Raw genomic sequence first — 18224 nt, forward strand, 5'->3', positions numbered from 1 at the left:
CAGGGGGATTATTTTGGAATATCAGAGATCAAGCGGTGCTTTTGGCATGAGAAAAAAAAGTTCTATTTAGGGTCTAATTAAAATAGAATTTCGCCAGGTGGTTATTGTCCTTAATGTACCATTTGTGCATTATAGAGCGGGAGAAACAACTGCTTCACACAGGGTTCATAGTCATGATCTGGCTGACACTGTCAGCAGAAATGGAAAGGGAAATACATAAAAACTAAAATAACAACAATATACAAAGAATAAAAAACCAGAACAGCTTTACAAAGAACCACAAACTACATTTTAGAACCAAGATAAAAAGACGATAGCTAAAACTAGATAAGCTTCTCAGATAAGCTTGACATAATGAGAGCTTGAGAACAATGTCAAATAGCAAAAAAAGTTTTTTAGGGTAAAATAACACTATAGGCTTGACAGCCACAGCTGGATTTATTGCCCCCACCTCACAGTCAGTGATGTCAGAGTTGGTTTGGAGTCAAAATGTGAGGCAGAGTGAAAAGCCTAATGCCAGAGCTCCAGAAACCCTGATGCTTATAAGATTCAAGATTCAAGAGCTTTACTATCAGTACAGTGGTCTACACAGTATACCAGGGGTCTCAAACTCAAATGAGCCGCGGGCCACTTCTGGCACCGTCATCTCATTGGAGGGCCACTTTAGTGTCCAAGTAGTACAAAAAAACAAAAACGAAAACACCCACTAATATTTCTTAAAACGTAGTGGGTTTTTTTTTTTAAATTTAATTCCAAATATTGTGTAACAAGACAAAATTGCAAACATGAATGCAATTTTTTTCTCACTCTTAACTATCTGAAGCCTTTCAGTTTCAGTTTCATTTGTCATACGCAAGTTAGCGCAGGGTCAACATTGCAATGAAATGTATTTGACCAGAAGACAGTCACTCAGCAGTATAGTACAGTATAGTACAGTAGTTTCATTGAACTACCAAATAAACAGCTCTTTCTGGCCAGACACGTGGCAGCACTTTTGCTACAATTTTGTTTGTATTTAACAAAATAAAAATGCAGGCATAAGTGTACACATTAGTTTTCGACTGCAAGTGAAAATTGTTTTCTTTCCAAATAAATCTCTCACTGAACTAACACAGGCCTCAACATGTTTGCACTCTCTTCTTACCTCGGCCAGGTCCGCGGCTCCGAACCGTGGTAAGGAGACCTCTGGCTATTACTTTGGGTTCCGTGTCGGGCTCGTAGCCGGGAACTAGCTTTACTGTCTACGTTGCAAGCGAGAGACAGAAAGAGGCTTTGAAAGGCTGCTACAGCAGAACTTTTTTGTTTCGCAGGAAAACACGAACACAGTGTAAAGTCGAGTCTTAATAGCTTACTGGGCTCGTCAGGCACTCTTTTTGGCTGCAGTGGTTATTTTTATATTTACATGCTTCCATCTCCCGTTTCTGCTCGGTAGCACCTGTACTTTTCACTTTCCTTTTTCTCCCTCCCTCACGCTGTCACGAAATTAATATATTGTTAGTGCTTATTTAGTGCATATTGTTACTTGTTTTTAATGTAGTCTAAAAGGGCCAGCTCTGACTAGAGTCTGAGCCAAAACGTACTGACAGGAAACTGCATGCTTTTGCAGAGCATATGAGGTGCAGAAAGAAAGTGAAACTAAGTGTTGGATCGAAACTTAAAGTGTGCGTGACGTCTAGAGGAAGTATATATGTACATCAGGCAGGCTGCTGCTGCTGCTTCAGAGCTGTGTGTGCTCAGTCTCCTTTTTTGGAAATGTAAAATTAAAGATCATTTTTTGAGTTAGACCACTTTGAGCCATGTTTTTCTTTGCCACCAAAAGAATGCAAAGAACTGAATTTAATAATTGGTGCAGTGACCCGGATTCTTTTGCGGCTGAGAGGACTAATTCGGAGCTTAAGGTACAATCTGATATGAGGCGGACAACAGACCAGTCTAAAAAGATTTAAAGGTAGGCACAAGCCTGTTCAAAGTAAAAGCAAAATTGTGCATATTGGATGAAATCTAAATTATCTGTTCACCGAGTTGATGATCGTCACCGTCAAATTGGCTCAGTAGTGGCAAAATTAAAGTCAATTATAAAATCTGTTAAGTAGATTTCGGGTGACATGTCCATGGTAATTTTGAGTGAAGTAAAGTAAAGTCTAGGAATATTTGATAAAAGCTTATTGTTGTTAATGATAAAGTGAAGTTTAAAGTTGATGTGTTGAGTGTAATCTTTTCAGCCAAGTGAAAAGAGATTAGAGAGTAGGTAATTGGACATTGGTTTCAGGGTAGGAGTCCCTTTTGGTCAGAAGGCTGGGCCTGGACATCAGTAAACTGGGTGTTAGAGTCCCCAGTAATGTTTTTAAAGTTATTTAAATTAATCTAGGACGGCGGTGTGACCCCCAGGAGTGCACACAAGTTCAGAGGTGAGAACCTCCCCCTTCGCTCCGGTATCTCAGTTGACCACACTGCCAAGACTTGGGACCTTGGTTAATTGTCAGTGGTCAGGGACCACTTTAGTGCGCTGTTTGGTTGAAGAAGCGGGGCTTCAGGCGTGACCACTTCAACGTGGATTGACCGGTAAAACTTTAAGTAAAGCTTCAGGCCGCAGTTAAATACTGGACGCTAGTTAAGTGGAGTTATTGGTCAAGCTGCGGGGAGCGCTTTTAAATTAACATAGGACTCAGAAATCTGGCCCCTTTGTCCCGGACAGAGAAGGGTGTATTGACCAGCAAGGTGGGCAAACCTGGGCTTAGAGGCTTTTAAATTAAGTCAAAATGGTAGGATGACTAGTACTAAAGGAAGATGATGTGAAGTTGTGATTTGGAAAGGAAAATTATTTATCTTGGCAGTCGGTGTCTTTATAAATGTGTGAATGTATAAATGAAGTGTAAAATTGTTATTTGGATGAATGATTAAAGGTGCACATTGTTTTGAGAGAAAAGGGTGTGGTATGTGTGTGTGAGACGATTATCTTTTAAGGAAGCTCAGGGAAGTGTGCAAAATGCTGATGAAAGTATTGTGTGAATGATGCTACAAAACTGAGCTGAAAGAATGGTGATATGTGTGGAAAAACTGTTAATTGTCCTCAGGATTTGTGCCAAAAGAGCTCTGATAAGCACATTGAAGATTTTGATGTGAATGCTTGCAAATGCAAAGAGCTGAGTATATTTAAGTGTGTGCATGTGTACACGGAATCCAAAGTACCATCAGGGTGCACACCCCACCCCTGGCATCGTTGCCCACCTCTCAATGTTAAATACACGTAGACATTGAGGGCCAGCAGGAGGGACCATGCGCTTACCTGCTGCTCTCCGGCAGGTAGCTCCATGCCCTCCTGGGTTTTAAATGCACCTTAGAACACACATGCATCAACACTACAATGAGCGGGTGGAGGGAGGTTTGGAGTCTTCTCTCACCCCCATTCTCTGCGACCTGCTGGAGCGGGGGGGCTAGGAGGAGGAGTTGGCCGTCCGACTGCGGTCTGGAGTGTGGGGCCTCCCTGCTGCTGCGGAGTCGGGGCGGTCTGCCTCCCCCCACCGCAGGGAAAAGGGTAACACCACCTGGGTCTGGGTGCAGTTCCCCCCCCTCCAGGGGCGGGGGTACCTAGACCCGGTTTGTAGAGTACGCTTGGGGAGTGTGATCGTGTGTACAGCGTCTCTTTATGTCTGTCTCCACGTTGGTTGAGTGTGGAGTAAGTGTATATGAGAGCATGAGGGTGGGAATGGATGTTTGTATCTGTGTGTGCCTGTATGTCTGTGTCTATATGTCAGGTTGGGTGTCAGGCGACACCTCTCTGGGGACATCTTAGGCCCTCCAAGGTATGGAGGCCTATCTCCCCCTACCACCACTTCCCCTGCCAGTAGCGGACTCCCTCAGACATCGGTGCGTTGGTGGTTCTTTGTGTCCGGGGATGGGCGTCCAGGTACACACCGGCTCACTCCTTGGCGGCCGCTTATCGGGGCCTGGAGCCTGGGGCTCGCTCGGGCCACTTCGGAGGTGGGGTGCCCCCGGCCTCTCGGCCTGGGGCTCGGTCACTCAGGCACGGCTGGCTGCCGGCGGAGCTCACGGGCGCGTCACTGCAACTCCCCCTGGCTTCTGCTCCGCGGCTGCTGAGTGAGCCCTCATCTGGGACTCTCCTCAGCTCTTTCTGGGACAGTGGCGCGGCTGCCCCTCTGTTGGTCTTCCTTGGTCTCTTGTGTTCTGGGTGCCTCTGGATGTCTGGAGTTTTGATCTCCTCCATACCTGCTTCATGCCCTGGAGGACGGGGCTGTGGCCCCCCCCACACCCTCTAGCAGATTATTACATGAAGGAACCTTTTAAAAAACAAAAAACAAGCGCGTCCATGCTCACAGGTGTACACACGGGTGATCACACCCACAAACTACACCCTTTTTGGCTCCTACCTCAAAGCACACTGTGTTCTGTTGATCTTATGTGCTGCACAATGTTTAACATTTAGTATTTACTGTCATATTCCCATATATCATTGTGATGTTGTTTATTCTATTACTCTTGTTCTGTTCTGCTTGTTTTCTTTTTTCTTTCTCAGCAGGTGACCCAGGTGATTGATATATGCATTTTTTTTCTGTTTTTCTTCTTTTTTTTTTTCTCTGCTCATTCTGTTGGTTTATGTTTTTTGCCCTTCTCCCCCGTCCCTCTTCTCAGCTGTTTCTCTTTCCCTCTTTCTTTCTCCCCTTCTTTCCCCCAGTCAAGTCTGTCCCATGTTCAGTAAGTGAAAATAAAATAAACAATAAAAGGTGAATCAAATGGACCATTATGGCAAGGCTGGGATGGTCAATTTGGTAAAGTAAATCCGTTGGGCATCTTTCTTTGCCTTTAGACAACAATTCTGATGGCAAAAGAGCCAAACGGGACAGGCAAAAAAAAAAAAGAAAAAAAAAAAGTGTGTGCATGTGTGTGTGTACTGAGGGTCCATTCTTTTTATATTAACACGTAGCAGAGTTACATAGGGTCTATAGACTGTAAATATAAAATAAGAGTTCGGTTAGGTTGTAGATGAAAATTTACTGAAGAGAAGAGTGTGTGTGTGTGTGTGTGTGTGTGTGTGTGTGTGTGTGTGTGTGTGTGTGTGTCTGGCAGGAAGTGAACAAGCTTGCATGCCCATAAAAGGAAACTGGCTGATATGTGGAGTGTGCAATCAGAGAGAGAGAGACGTGTTAAAAATCTAGGTAGTGTTAAGAAATGGTAATGAAAATGATATTAAATAAATGTTTTAGTGTGTCAATACAGGTGGACTCTTCTCAACTTGAAAACGTGAGTACAGCGGCAAAATGATAGATTAACAGAATTGGGACGAAAACAGGCCAGGCTTTGGCTTAAAGATTTGACAGCTTCACCTCTCATTCTGTCCTCATCCTGAGAAGAAGCTTAAAGGACAGTCAGTCTCCTGATGAAGACAGAAGACAGACAGAACACCGTGTACTCGAAGAATTAACAGCAGGCAAAAAGACAGTGCAACTGACCTATAACACTGAAGACTCCAGCAGCAGCATGTAAGGAAACACTTGATGGAACATGCACTCTGAATTACAAGCTGGGAAGTTGAACAGTGGGATGACTGTGCAAAAGCACTGGACAGTACTGGATACTGAGTTTCATATTTGCCATGCTGGGAGATATCCTCCAAGAAAAGACTGAAAAGATCAAGAGAGAAGGAATGGAGAGAGGAAACAGCTGATTTGGGCCTGTATTGATCTGCGAGGCCACACAGAAAACTGTGAGAACAGGGACGAGGATCAGTGAGAGGTGAACCGAGACATGATGCAGTGAAAGCATGTGGGAAATTGGATTGAAGATTGAGACTGAACTCATGGAGGTTTAGAAATGTCCAGAACATCACAACAGAGAGGTAAAAAATAAAAAAATAAAAAAAAGAGAGAGAGAGAGATAACGAAATAAATAAACTAACAATTATTGAATTGAACAATTGAATAGAAAAGACACATATACAAATTGTTACATGTGAAATTATTTTTGGAGAGAATCAGAAGTGAGACAGTTTGAATCCACAGCTCAGTGCAAAGATGCATGAATTAAACCTGATTATAAAAACACATCAAGGCAATGAAGACCAGCTTACACTCAATATTAATCTGAATACAAATACATACACGCAATGAAGACATGCTTACATTCATGAATGCGAATACATGACATAAATGCTAAATGGTGGAGATTTAACACACTTAAGTTTGAAGTTGAGGAATAACTCAGGGAGTTCCATGAAAATAGAGGGATTTTTGTGAAAAGGAAAAAGGATAAACCAGTGATTGGAAGTGTAAAGTAGTTTTAGAATAGTGAATTAGAAGTGCTTTTGTGCCAATTGAGCAAAACAAGTTATTACTCTAGAAAGAAAATAAAATAATAATTTAATTATGTGGTAATGTTTTAAATATGCATTTCTCTTGTCAAGGCAACTTCTTATGAGAGGAGAGAGTATGAAAATTAGCTGAATGTGTGGCGACAAAAAAAAAAAAGAACTGAAGCTTCCTTTCTGGCTGTGAAAGAAACATGTGTCATGACCCTGTGCCTTCTCGGCTGACTCTGTATGGCTACAAGTGTTTTTGTTGTGCTGCATCTCTCTCTCTCCCCTCCCGCGCACTGCGCTCTACCGGGGCGGAGTCGTGACGGCTCCAGCCCCTGGCTCGGACACCTGCAAGCAATCATCTCACCCACTTCTTAAGGCGGCTGCTGAGAGTGCTTCCTCGCTGGATTATTGTGTAACACTCGTCAGTGTCATCACCTATCTGAGCCGTTTTTCGAGTTTCTGTCGTGCCACTACTTACCTGCCTTTCCTCTCTGTGCTAGAATTCTCGCCAGCCTGAGGACCGCCGTTGGTGAGCTAAAGCCGGAGTCCGAGCTACCTGAGCTTCAGTGGATTTTGTACATAGCCCTCTTCTTCCCGTGCCTGTGTTCCCCGGAGACCCTCTTCCTGTGCCCCCTCACCCGTATATATTCGCACCTGGTGTCTGTCTGTGTGTGTAAATAAATCACGAACTTAAGTGACGGTCTGCCTCCGAGTCCCTCCTGAGCCTGACAACATGTCTGTGAATGAGAAGAATTGCTTGGTAAAATATATAATGGTAAAATACAGGATAATTAAATAAAGTGGTCAGGTCTGTGACTAAGTGCAGTATTCCAGATTTGGAAAAGAAATTTAGAATTTAGTGATGATCGATTGTTATAATGTTTTTAGAAAGGGCTTAATGGGAATTAATGTTAATGTTGTGCAAAACTGTGTGGCTTTTAACAAGATTTTCTGTGTATTTAGCAGGTGAAATTATGTCAGTTGACCTCAGAGTGTCAGGATGCTGAAGAACCTGAGGCCAACATATTGTTAGATTAGTAAGCAAAAGTTTTCTCTGATTAAGATTTTTGGGGTTGTTGTTTTATTGATGGGTTGATTCTGTCAGTTAGGTTTGGCTTGTTTTCTTATTTCAATAGAGGGAGTTTTATTAAACATGGACATGTCTATAATGGGCCTTTATAATTGTAACAGTGCACTTAGGGAAATCGTGGCAGGTGATTATGTTTTGTGTTTTGATGAGCTAATAATCAGCTCTCTTTTTCTCATTTTTGTTCTAAGCAGGCCTGCAAGATTGAATTAACAGCGCTGTAAAAGTTTTGGGAGAACAAATTTAAGATGACCTTTTCCAGATTACAACTGGCTGAGGAGAAGGCCATCTGTGTGGATCTGATCAGGTTGTAAGATAATAAAGAACTCTTTTCCAAAAACAAAAAACAAAACAAAATAAAACAAATGAATGAGCTCATGTTGCTGAGGGTGGAGAATTTGATTATTAGTCTCCACTGTCAGCAAATATCTTGAGTGAATGACTGAATGTGTGACTGAAATGTGACCTGACACTGAGACAAAGACGGGACCAAGGTTAGGATGCGAAGGGGGAATGCTTTGCTTTGTTTTGCTTTGCCATGAGCAGGAGGAGAAGAGAGAACGGAGGGGAGACTGAAAGGTTCACATGAGAGTTTGGAGCTGCAGACTTTTTTGGGTCGCTGATGTCTGCTTTAAGAAAATTCTGTTTTATTGACTGGGTTTAGATTATGGTAGTACATTATTGTCATGGTCCCTGTGCCCCGCTGGTCAATCCTCTATTGGGCAATATGTTTGTGGTTTGTTTGCTCTCTCGCCCTCGCCCTCTCTCTCTCACTCTCTCTCTCTCTCTCGCCACGGCGATGCTCACTGCGGGCTCCCGCTGCTGGCCCACACACCTGCTCATCACCACACCGGCCGCTGATCCCAGCTGATTACTGCACTACTTAGATGGCGAGTCTGCAGAACGATCCAGCCATTATGGACTCAGCAGGACAGGACCCCGTGGGCCGGGCTCTGGCCGCCCAGGAAGCCGCGCTGGCCCGCCATGAACAAATGCTCGGGCAGCTACGGCAGGATGTCGCCGCATTGACCCTGGCGGTGGCGCAGTTAATACCGCTGGAGGGAAATGCGCAACCAGGGAATCCCCAGCCGCCCAGCCCGGCTCCCCAGGCGGCACCGCCCGCCGTAGCGTCAGGTAGCTCACCGCGGGTCGGTACGCCGTCTGACGGACCTTTACCCACACCGGAACCATTCTCGGGTGAGTCTGACAAATGTGCCGGATTTTTGGCTCAGGTGTCTCTGACGTTTCGCGAGCTGCAGCGTTTTCATAGCAACGATGGGGCGAAGATCACTTATTTAGTTCAACTTCTAAGGGGCCGTGCACTAAAGTGGGCCCAGGTTGTGTTAAACTCTGATCCTGTCATCACCTACGCTGACTTTCTCTCCAAATTTAAGAATGTGTTTAACCCAGGCACCGGGGCAGAGGCCGCTGCTCTCCGTCTCCTCAACTTCAAACAAGGTAGGAGTACTGGTGGGCGAGCTGAGCCAGGAAGAAGCTCCTCCCCGTTTAACACTACCGGCCACGCTTTCCATTCACTCTAAGAGCCGCTCCCTATCGGTGTTAATCGACTCTGGGGCGGAACAAAACTTTATTGACTGTCAGTTAGCCCGGCAACTTGGGTTACTATTGGAGCCCCTGCCTCATGCATTACGTGTTACGGCATTGTCAGGTCAACGCCTTCCAGACATCACTCTGGTGACGGAGCCTGTCGAGCTCACCCTCTCTGGCAATCATTCTGAAGAAATCTGTTTTTTGGTGTTTAAAGCAACTCGCACTCCACTAGTTCTCGGCCATCCTTGGCTACAACAGCACAACCCTCACATAGATTGGCTAAAGGGGCGTGTCACTGGGTGGGGGGAGGACTGCCACATGACCTGCCTTAAAGCAGCCTCGCCTCCAAGCACTGAAACGCCCTCTCCTGGGGTATTGAAATCAGCTGATTTAACTAATGTGCCCTCTGTTTATCACGACCTAGCTGAGGTGTTTCAAAAGGCCCGCGCCCAGTCACTTCCTCCGCATAGACCCTATGACTGTGCTATCGAACTGCTCCCGGGAGCTCCTTTACCCACCAGTCGGCTATATAGCATCTCACTTCCAGAACGAGACGCTATGGACAAGTACATCACGGAATCCCTGGCTGCCGGCCTCATTCGGTCCTCCACCTCTCCAGTCGCGGCAGGCTTCTTCTTTGTCGAAAAGAAGGATAAAACCCTCCGGCCATGCATTGACTATCGCGGATTAAACAACATCACAGTAAAATATAAATACCCTCTGCCGCTCCTCAGTTCGGCCTTCGAGCTCCTCCAGGGGGCTACTGTTTTCACCAAACTGGATTTGCGAAACGCATACCATCTGGTTCGCATCCGTGAGGGCGATGAGTGGAAGACCGCCTTCAACACCCACCTCGGCCACTTCGAGTACCTTGTCATGCCCTTTTGTCTCACTAACGCCCCTGCGGTGTTCCAAGCCCTGGTGAACGACGTGCTCAGAGACTTCATTAACCGTTTTGTTTTTGTCTATCTAGATGACATCCTGATCTTTTCCAGAAACCAATCCGAGCACGAGACCCATGTCAGACAGGTCCTGCAACGACTCCTCGAAAACCGATTGTTCGTCAAAGGAGAAAAGTGTGAGTTCCACGTCTCCACCGTTGCATTCCTGGGGTACATAATCGACCAAGGAAACCTCCGCCCGGACCCTGTGAAGGTAAAAGCCGTTGTTGAGTGGCCGGAACCTCCTAATAGGCACCAACTGCAACGTTTCCTTGGGTTTGCCAACTTTTACCGGCGGTTCATTCGGGACTTCAGCCGAGTTGCCTTGCCGCTGACCCAGCTAACCTCTCCCAAGCTTCCTTTTCAGTTGAACAAAGAAGCTCAGGCAGCTTTCCAAGAACTGAAGAAACGATTCGCCTCAGCCCCCATCCTGATCCAACCCGACCTCACGCAGCCATTTGTGGTCGAGGTCGACGCGTCCGACTCAGGGGTTGGAGCGGTTCTGTCGCAATGGAAGGACGGTAAGCTCCACCCTTGTGCCTTCTTCTCCCGCCGTCTGTCCCCTGCAGAGAGAAACTATGATGTCGGGGATCGGGAACTGCTGGCGATAAAACTAGCCCTGGAGGAGTGGCGGCACTGGTTGGAGGGCACGGCTCAGCCTTTCCTCGTCTGGACAGACCACAAGAACCTGGCATACCTACAATCAGCTAAGAGGCTCAACGCTCGACAGGCCAGGTGGGCCCTGTTTTTCACCCGTTTCCACTTCTCCATCTCTTACAGACCCGGTTCCCGGAATGTCAAACCCGATGCCCTGTCCCGTCAGTTCTCAGTCTCGGAGGACACCACTGAGCCCGCTCCCGTTCTCCCCGCCACCTGTGTCGTGGGCGCCATCTCCTGGGGGATCGAAGCAGCCATTCGGGAGGCTCAGGTGTCGGAACCGGATCCGGGAGGTGGGCCAGCCCAACGGCTCTACGTCCCTCAATCAGTACGTTCTCAAGTACTTCAATGGGCCCACACTGCCCGCTTTACGTGCCACCCAGGGGTCCACCGCACTATCAACTTCCTCCAGCGCTACTTCTGGTGGCCCTCTCTGACTAAAGACGCTCGGGAGTACGTCTCCGCCTGCGCGACCTGTGCCCGGAATAAACCATCTCATCAGCCGCCCGCTGGACAGCTCAATCCCCTGCCGACTCCGTCCAGGCCATGGTCCCATATAGCTTTGGACTTTGTAACCGGACTGCCGCAATCAGCAGGCAACACTGTCATACTTACCATCGTAGACCGTTTTTCTAAAGCTGCCCACTTCATAGCTCTACCCAAGCTTCCCACGGCCATGGAGACCGCACGACTGCTTACCCGTCATGTGTTTCGTTTGCATGGGATCCCGGAAGACATTGTGTCTGACAGAGGCCCCCAGTTCACGTCTGGCGTCTGGAAGGAATTCTGCTCCTCATTAGGAGCAAAGGTCAGTCTGACCTCCGGTTACCATCCCCAAAGCAACGGTCAGTGTGAGCGAGCTAACCAAGAGCTCGAGGCAATGTTGCGGTGCACAGCGTCCTCCAACCAGTCCATCTGGAGTGATGAACTACCCTGGATTGAGTACGCCCATAACAGTCTGACTTCCTCCGCCACTGGTCTGTCTCCCTTCGAGGTCTCACTGGGTTTCCAGCCACCTCTCTTCCCCTCTGTCGAGGGTGAGTATTCTGTACCATCTGTCCAGGCCCATCTACGTAGGTGCCGACGAGCTTGGCGGGCCGCACGGACGGCGTTGCTGCGCACAAAGGACCGAACCAAACAGACCGCAGATCGCCGCCGCACACCAGCTCCAGCATACAGCGTGGGACAAAAGGTATGGCTGTCCACGCGCTTTGTTCCTCTCAGGACTGAGTCCAAGAAGCTCAACCCAAACTTCATTGGTCCTTTTGAGGTTTCGGCGCTGATCAACCCCGTCTCTGTGAAACTCCGGCTGCCGCGCAACATGAGGATTCACAATGTGTTCCACGTCTCCCAAATCAAACCTGTCCGGAATAGCCCTCTGTGCCCTCCTTCCGGGCCCCCTCCGCCCGCCCGGCTTGTGGACGGCTTGCCCGCCTATTCCATCACGCGGATTATGGACTCTCGCCGCCGCGGGCGTGGCTTCCAGTACCTTGTGGACTGGGAGGGCTATGGCGTTGAGGAGCGGTCCTGGGTTCCGCGGGCCGCTGTCCTGGACAAGCGTATGCTGCGGGCCTTCCATCTGTCTCATCCTGGTAAGCCTGGTGGGTCGCCGGGGGGCTCCCGTTGAGGGGGGGGGTACTGTCATGGTCCCTGTGCCCCGCTGGTCAATCCTCTATTGGGCAATATGTTTGTGGTTTGTTTGCTCTCTCGCCCTCTCTCTCTCACTCTCTCTCTCTCTCTCGCCACGGCGATGCTCACTGCCGGCTCCCGCTGCTGGCCCACACACCTGCTCATCACCACACCGGCCGCTGATCCCAGCTGATTACTGCACTACTTAGATGGCGAGTCTGCACTAGTCTTCGCTGGATCGTTGAGCTATCAGTGTCAGTTAGACTTGTGTTTCGGCTAACCTTCACCTTGAGAATTTCTTATTATTATCCTGCTAACCCGACGTTTTTTGTGTAGATCGTTTTTGGAACCCGATGCGGAGAGGAGTGATTGAAGGGGGAACTTTTTGTACAGAAAGTGTGGAACACCCTTCTCCCAACCCTGTTTCCCACGGACCCTGGCGACCCGGACCCGTTTCCCCTGCACGTTGTATATAGCCACTTGGTGTATGTGTTCACTGTAAATAAACGCACTGTCCTTCGCTTAAAGGAAAACCCTGGCCTGGGCCTGAGTCTCTTTCGGAACCCCTAACAATTATATAGTTGGGAAGATGCCAAATGCTAAAGGGGAGAAAATGTTGGACGTTACTCATGTTACTATTAACAAAAGCAGGCCACCGTAGAAGTCAATTAAATTTTATAGAGAAAGATAGTTACAACCAAAGTAATATATAGAAAAATAAAATAGAATAGGAAGTTGTTGACCTGTCCTTTATGGGCTGAACTGTCATTGCTTGCTGTACCGGAGGAGTTGGTGAAGATGATGGCTGAATAGGTGGCTGAGCTGATGATAAGGCTGATGAGTCGTCTACCAACTGAGCTATTGACTGGGCTATGGATTGTGAGGCTGAATGCGATGGAGGTGACGGCTGGGCAGCTGACTCAAAAAACACAGCCCCGGTATAAACAGTCACAAGGTCTGGCGAAACAGACAGAGTGTCTTTTCCACTCACCACAGCAACTCAGAAGTCTCGGGACCCGGCTGTGGCGATGGGCGTCGGCGGCGTGAACGTCGCTTCCTTCTCGGGGATAGCTCCGACCGGCCGGGTAATTCCACATCCGGCGGGCCGGGCCGCAGATTGCCCGGCGGGCAGTGCAAAACATTCACCACCGGGCTGGGTCGGGAAGCAGTAGCGGCTGGAGGTCGAAGGTGCAGTTCTTTCAGAAGGAAGTCCTGTGCAAGCGGGTGAAGAGAGTCCAGTAGCCAGGGGTGAGCAGAAATTAGCTGCTGTAGCCTGGCTTCTACAGCGCGGTGAAATTCCTCTCCCTCACGTTCAAGCCACAGGTTAACCAACCTCGAAACAGAGTCAATCACTTCCTCCCGAAACTCCTGGGAAGGTGCGGATAATGCTGGGTCCATGTTTGGTCGGCTCGTACTGTCACGGCTGGGGCAGCAGTCGTGTTGTGGAATGAAAGGAGGACCCAAAATGCAGGCAGCCGACTGATGATATGAGTGAGGGTTTATTTACAGGTGACAGTGGCAGGAACAGGCAACGAATCATGAGACATACTAACGGAAACCTAAACTGGGAAAACTAAAGAGCAACTAGAAATCCTCAGGGCACGGGGTGAAAAGTAGAGAGATGCAGACTGACGGAGGATACCAAAAACGCAGAGATACACAGATGAACGCAGACGAGCCGACAATGAACACAGACCGACACCCACTAAATATACACACACAAGGTAATCGGGTAATCACACACAGGAGGGAAGAACAGCTGAACCCAATACACATGAGGTCCGGAGGAGACAATCTGAACACAATGACAACAGACACAGACTTTCAGAACAAAACAGGAAATCTAGAACCTAAACCGGACACAAGGGGGGAGGACACAGAATAACTAGAACAGAAGGACATAATCATAAAACACAAAACGCTGGGCCAACGACCCAGCACCATGACAGAGGGGAGAAGAGACGGTGAGAAAGGGGGGAAGAAAGAAAGAAAAACAAACAAAACACCTGGATCACCTGTATGGAGAAAAAAAAACAAACAAAAAAAGAGCAGCATAATAAACACAGCACCATCACAATAAACTAGCTAGCAGTAGATAACAGTAGATACTGAAAATAAACGATATTGTGCAGCACGCAAGATCGACAGTGCACAATGTGCTTTGAGGCAGCAGCCAAGAAAGGTGTAGTCGCGTCTGTGAACACCCGTGTGTACACCTGTGTGTACACCTGCGTGGATCAGCATGCTTGTATTCCAAAGGTTTCTCTATGTAGCGATCTGCTAGGGAGTGTGGGGAGCCATAGCCCCGTCCCCCAGGGCATTAAGCAGGTATGGAGGAGATCCAGGCCCCAGATATCCAGAGGCCCCAGAGTACAAGGACCCGAGGAGGACCACCAAAGGGGGGGGAACCGCAGGGAGTGTGGTGAGGGGAGATAGGCCTCTGTACTTTGGAGGGCCTGCGATGTACCCAGAGAGGTTGAGTCTAAGACCCAACCTGACATATAGACACAGACAAACAGGCGCACGCGGACACAAACGTGCGTTCCCACCCCCATATACACAACCAAATACTCGGCACTCACCCAACGTGTAGACAGACACAAATAGACACTACACAGACAGTCGCACTCCCCAATCATACTCTATATCCCGGGTCCAGGTACCCTCGCCCCCAGAGGGGCAAGCCGCACCTAGACCCAGGAGATGTAACCCTTCTCTCTGGGGTGGAGGCAAGCGGACCACCTCCTTATCTGCAGTAGCAGGGAGGCCCCACATCCCAGACCCCAATCTGACGGCTAACAGAACCGGGGTGAGTGAAGACCCCAAACCTCCCTACGCCCGCTCATATGTAGTGTTGCTGTGTGCTGTTCTAAAGTGCATTTAAAACACAGGAGAGCATGGTTCCTGCTTCCTCTCAGAGAGCAGCCCGGCTCCTCCCGAAAACCCTTAGTGTCTATGTGCATTTAAAAAGGCTACAGTCTTAAAGGGCTGTGCTTGTAACACTCTGCCTTCATATTAAATAATTTTTCATATAATATTTTTTTACAACTATTTCTTCACATCAATATGCGGGCCGCAAGTAGAGGTGACGTGGGCCGCAAATGGCCCGCGGGCCGCGAGTTTGAGACCCCTGCAGTATACAGTGTACCAAAATGCTGTTTCACTCTAAGCCGCATGGTGCATTTATAAATATATAAAGGATATATCTCCAAGAGATATATAAAATTAGGAATTATAAATGAATAACATGCTAAGTTTCAGTAAGACCTTAGTAGTGGTTTCCAGTATGATCCGCTGTTTTTGTTTACAGTTCCTGTTCAAACAGTGTTCTGCCACACAAAGGATGTCCTACAGTTGCCTCCATCCTGTAGACTGCTGCCATCTGTGGCCACAGTTGGCTGTCATGTCTGGAAGCTAACTTCACTACAAGCCACTGGAATCAACAATTTGTGCGATGGGCATGTCTGTGTCCTCTTACGAAGAATTGAACCTCTGCAAACTGTGGGGGAAACAGCTTGTTAAAGTTGTTTGCTCATTGCAGAGTGTGGATGAAACCTGATGTTAATTGAGGTCACCATAACAAGACAATAATCTAACTATAATGAGCAATATTAATACCAGGTTAATGACAAAACTATTTACCAATTGTGTGTGAGACAGTGAGTATAAAAAAAAGTTGTGTTGCGTTAACAGGTTTGGTTGAGAGAAAGAGGAGGCTCCTCATCTTGAAAACTGAAAGAGCTTGGTGAGAAGGTGGAGATTAATCAGCTTTATAAGAAAAAGTTCTGATCAGAGAGCTGCGGCTGTCTGATGATGGAGATGCAGAAAGAAAACAAGTTGTGTTTTCCACAACTCCTCAACAGCTCCTGCAGGAAGCCAACACTTCACTGGTCCAAAGATGTGCTCCTGAACACTGTGCTGTCCTGCATCTCTCTGCTCACCGCTGCTCTAAACCTTCTCGTCATCATCTCAGTCTCTTACTTCAGGCAGAGATTAATTTTAAATATATGACAACTTTAATGTACATTATATCACTTAAGTGAATTTTGCTTGATGTATTTTAACCATGATTGTAATGTCCTGTTTGCCTAGACTGAATCAAGCCTTACTAATGCAGCATTTTCAATGAAGACAGTTTGACATTAATAATGTGCATTAAATTCTTTTGTGTCTCTGCAGGAAGCTTCACACACCCAGTAATATCCTCCTCCTTTCTCTGGCTGTCTCAGACTTTCTTGTCGGTCTCCTGTTGATGCCATTAGGAATCCTTAGAAACACAGGCTGCTGGGTACTTGGTGATATAATTTGTTCTCTTTATTGGTATTTAACCAGCAACATTGTCTGTGCTTCAATAGGGAACATTGTCCTAATATCAGTTGACCGCTATGTGGCTATTTGTGACCCTCTGCATTATCCCAGCAGAATTACTTTGGCGAAAGTCAAACTCAGTGTTTGTCTGTGTTGGTTTTATGCTTTTTTCTACGTCAGTCTTTATACAAAGGATATCCTAATTGAACCAGGCAGGGATAATTCCTGCTACGGAGAGTGTGCATTTGTCATCAATGATATTGCTGTTGTTGTTGACCTTGTTTTTTCCTTTATTGTTCCGGTTTCTGTCATTGTAGTTCTGTATATCAGAGTATTTGTGGCAGCTGTGTCTCAGGCTCGTGCCATGCGCTCTCATGTGACATCTGTCACACTGCAGCGCTCACTGAATCAAACAAACAAATCTGAGCTGAAAGCAGCCAGGACTCTTGGAATTCTTGTAGTTGTGTTTCTGGCATGCTTCTGTCCACTCTACTACTTTTCTCTTGTTGATGAAAATGCAATCAATGATCCAGCTGCATCTTTTGTGGTCATTATATTTTACTTTAACTCGTGTCTAAACCCTTTGATCTATGCCTTCTTTTACCCCTGGTTTAGAAATGCTGTTAAGCTTATCATCACTCTGCAGATTTTCAAGTATAACATGAGTGAGGCCAACATACTATAAAAAGAGTATGAAACTTGCTCTACTAAGATATAAAATCAGTTGTGCAATGTTTTGCGCTGTCACCCCACAGCAAGAAAACCCCGGGGTCTTTCTGTGTTTAGTTTCTGGTTTCTGCAGCTACTCCATGCATGAAATTAAAAATGGAAGTTAGCTGGTGAATGGTTGCCTGTCTCTATGTGTTGGCCATAAATAGACTGGCCACCTATCTGGACCCTGATTTGGATAAGCATAAGGAAAAGAATGCATTTTTACTGTATTACTGAAACTGACTTTGAATTATGGGTATATTTAGTGATAGATAATGTCAGTAATGATTAGTACAGATGTAAAAATGAAAAAAGATATGAACTGTGACTGCAGTATGTCCTTACCAGTAAATTATAAGTAAAATTAACTTTTGCACTTATGATGACTTCTTAAGTAAAAATTATGAATTTGGATGTGTTAAATGTTTCCTACTAAATCTCACTCCCACTCTTTTTCAGTATATTCAGATTTTGGCTCAAAGTAATAAAATATTCTTAACTTCAGTGGTTCATGTTTTCTCTTGTTATTATATAGTGTCATCATCTTGGTGTTTTATAAGCACCATATTATCCAGTTGGGGCTGCTGCAGGGGCCCAATTCACCCATTCGCTGTAATCTGCCCCTCATTTTTTTTTAACACTTTATTTGTAGTGTTAAAAAAATCTTTCTCCCACTGTTCTCGAATGTGTGTAATAGACAGGTTACACCTATTCATGATATTTGAGTAAATAAATGATATTCTGCCTTTTTTCATCTCATTGACCCTTAGTATGGAATCCAAACAGGGAGGAGCGGGTAATGTAGCAAAGTTAGAACCCTTTTTACATATAAAATCTCTAATTTGCAAGTATAGCAAAAAATTATTATTATTCAGATCTAATTTTCCAGATAGTTGTTCAAAGCTAGCAAACGTATCTGTTACTGTTTGCCATGAGGACTCACATGCAGGACTCTGAATTAGGAAGCTTCACAAGCAATTTATTTACACAGTTCACCGAGCGTATACACAAATCTGCAGAAATAGTG

The 18224-nt window shown here is 46.5% G+C and overlaps 2 protein-coding genes across 6 annotated transcripts in view; both read left to right on the plus strand.

Annotated features, from left to right (window-relative positions):
- The window catches only part of LOC147311107 (trace amine-associated receptor 13c-like), a 61777-nt gene that overhangs the window by 31108 nt on the left and 12445 nt on the right, over positions 1 to 18224 (plus strand). The window lies entirely within an intron of this gene.
- Positions 9829 to 17171, plus strand: LOC147311112 (trace amine-associated receptor 13c-like). Of its 5 annotated transcripts, none has more exons than XM_086265967.1 (2): positions 9829 to 9857; positions 16358 to 17171. In XM_086265967.1, exon 2 carries the CDS (start codon positions 16431 to 16433, stop codon positions 17169 to 17171), a length of 741 nt encoding a protein of 246 aa, XP_086122093.1. In that variant the 5' UTR covers positions 9829 to 9857; positions 16358 to 16430. The 5 variants fall into 5 exon arrangements, with proteins under 5 accessions (XP_086122093.1, XP_086122090.1, XP_086122089.1 ...); XM_086265964.1 differs by lacking the exon at positions 9829 to 9857 and adding an exon at positions 15989 to 16164; XM_086265963.1 differs by lacking the exon at positions 9829 to 9857 and adding an exon at positions 15992 to 16233.

This window comes from Aulonocara sp. 'chitande type north' Nkhata Bay, linkage group LG16 (assembly GCF_057382095.1).
Source record: "Aulonocara sp. 'chitande type north' Nkhata Bay isolate Kocher_YH1m ecotype deep benthic linkage group LG16, A_spYH_male_GT1.1, whole genome shotgun sequence".
Taxonomy (NCBI): Eukaryota; Metazoa; Chordata; class Actinopteri; order Cichliformes; family Cichlidae; genus Aulonocara; species Aulonocara sp. 'chitande type north' Nkhata Bay.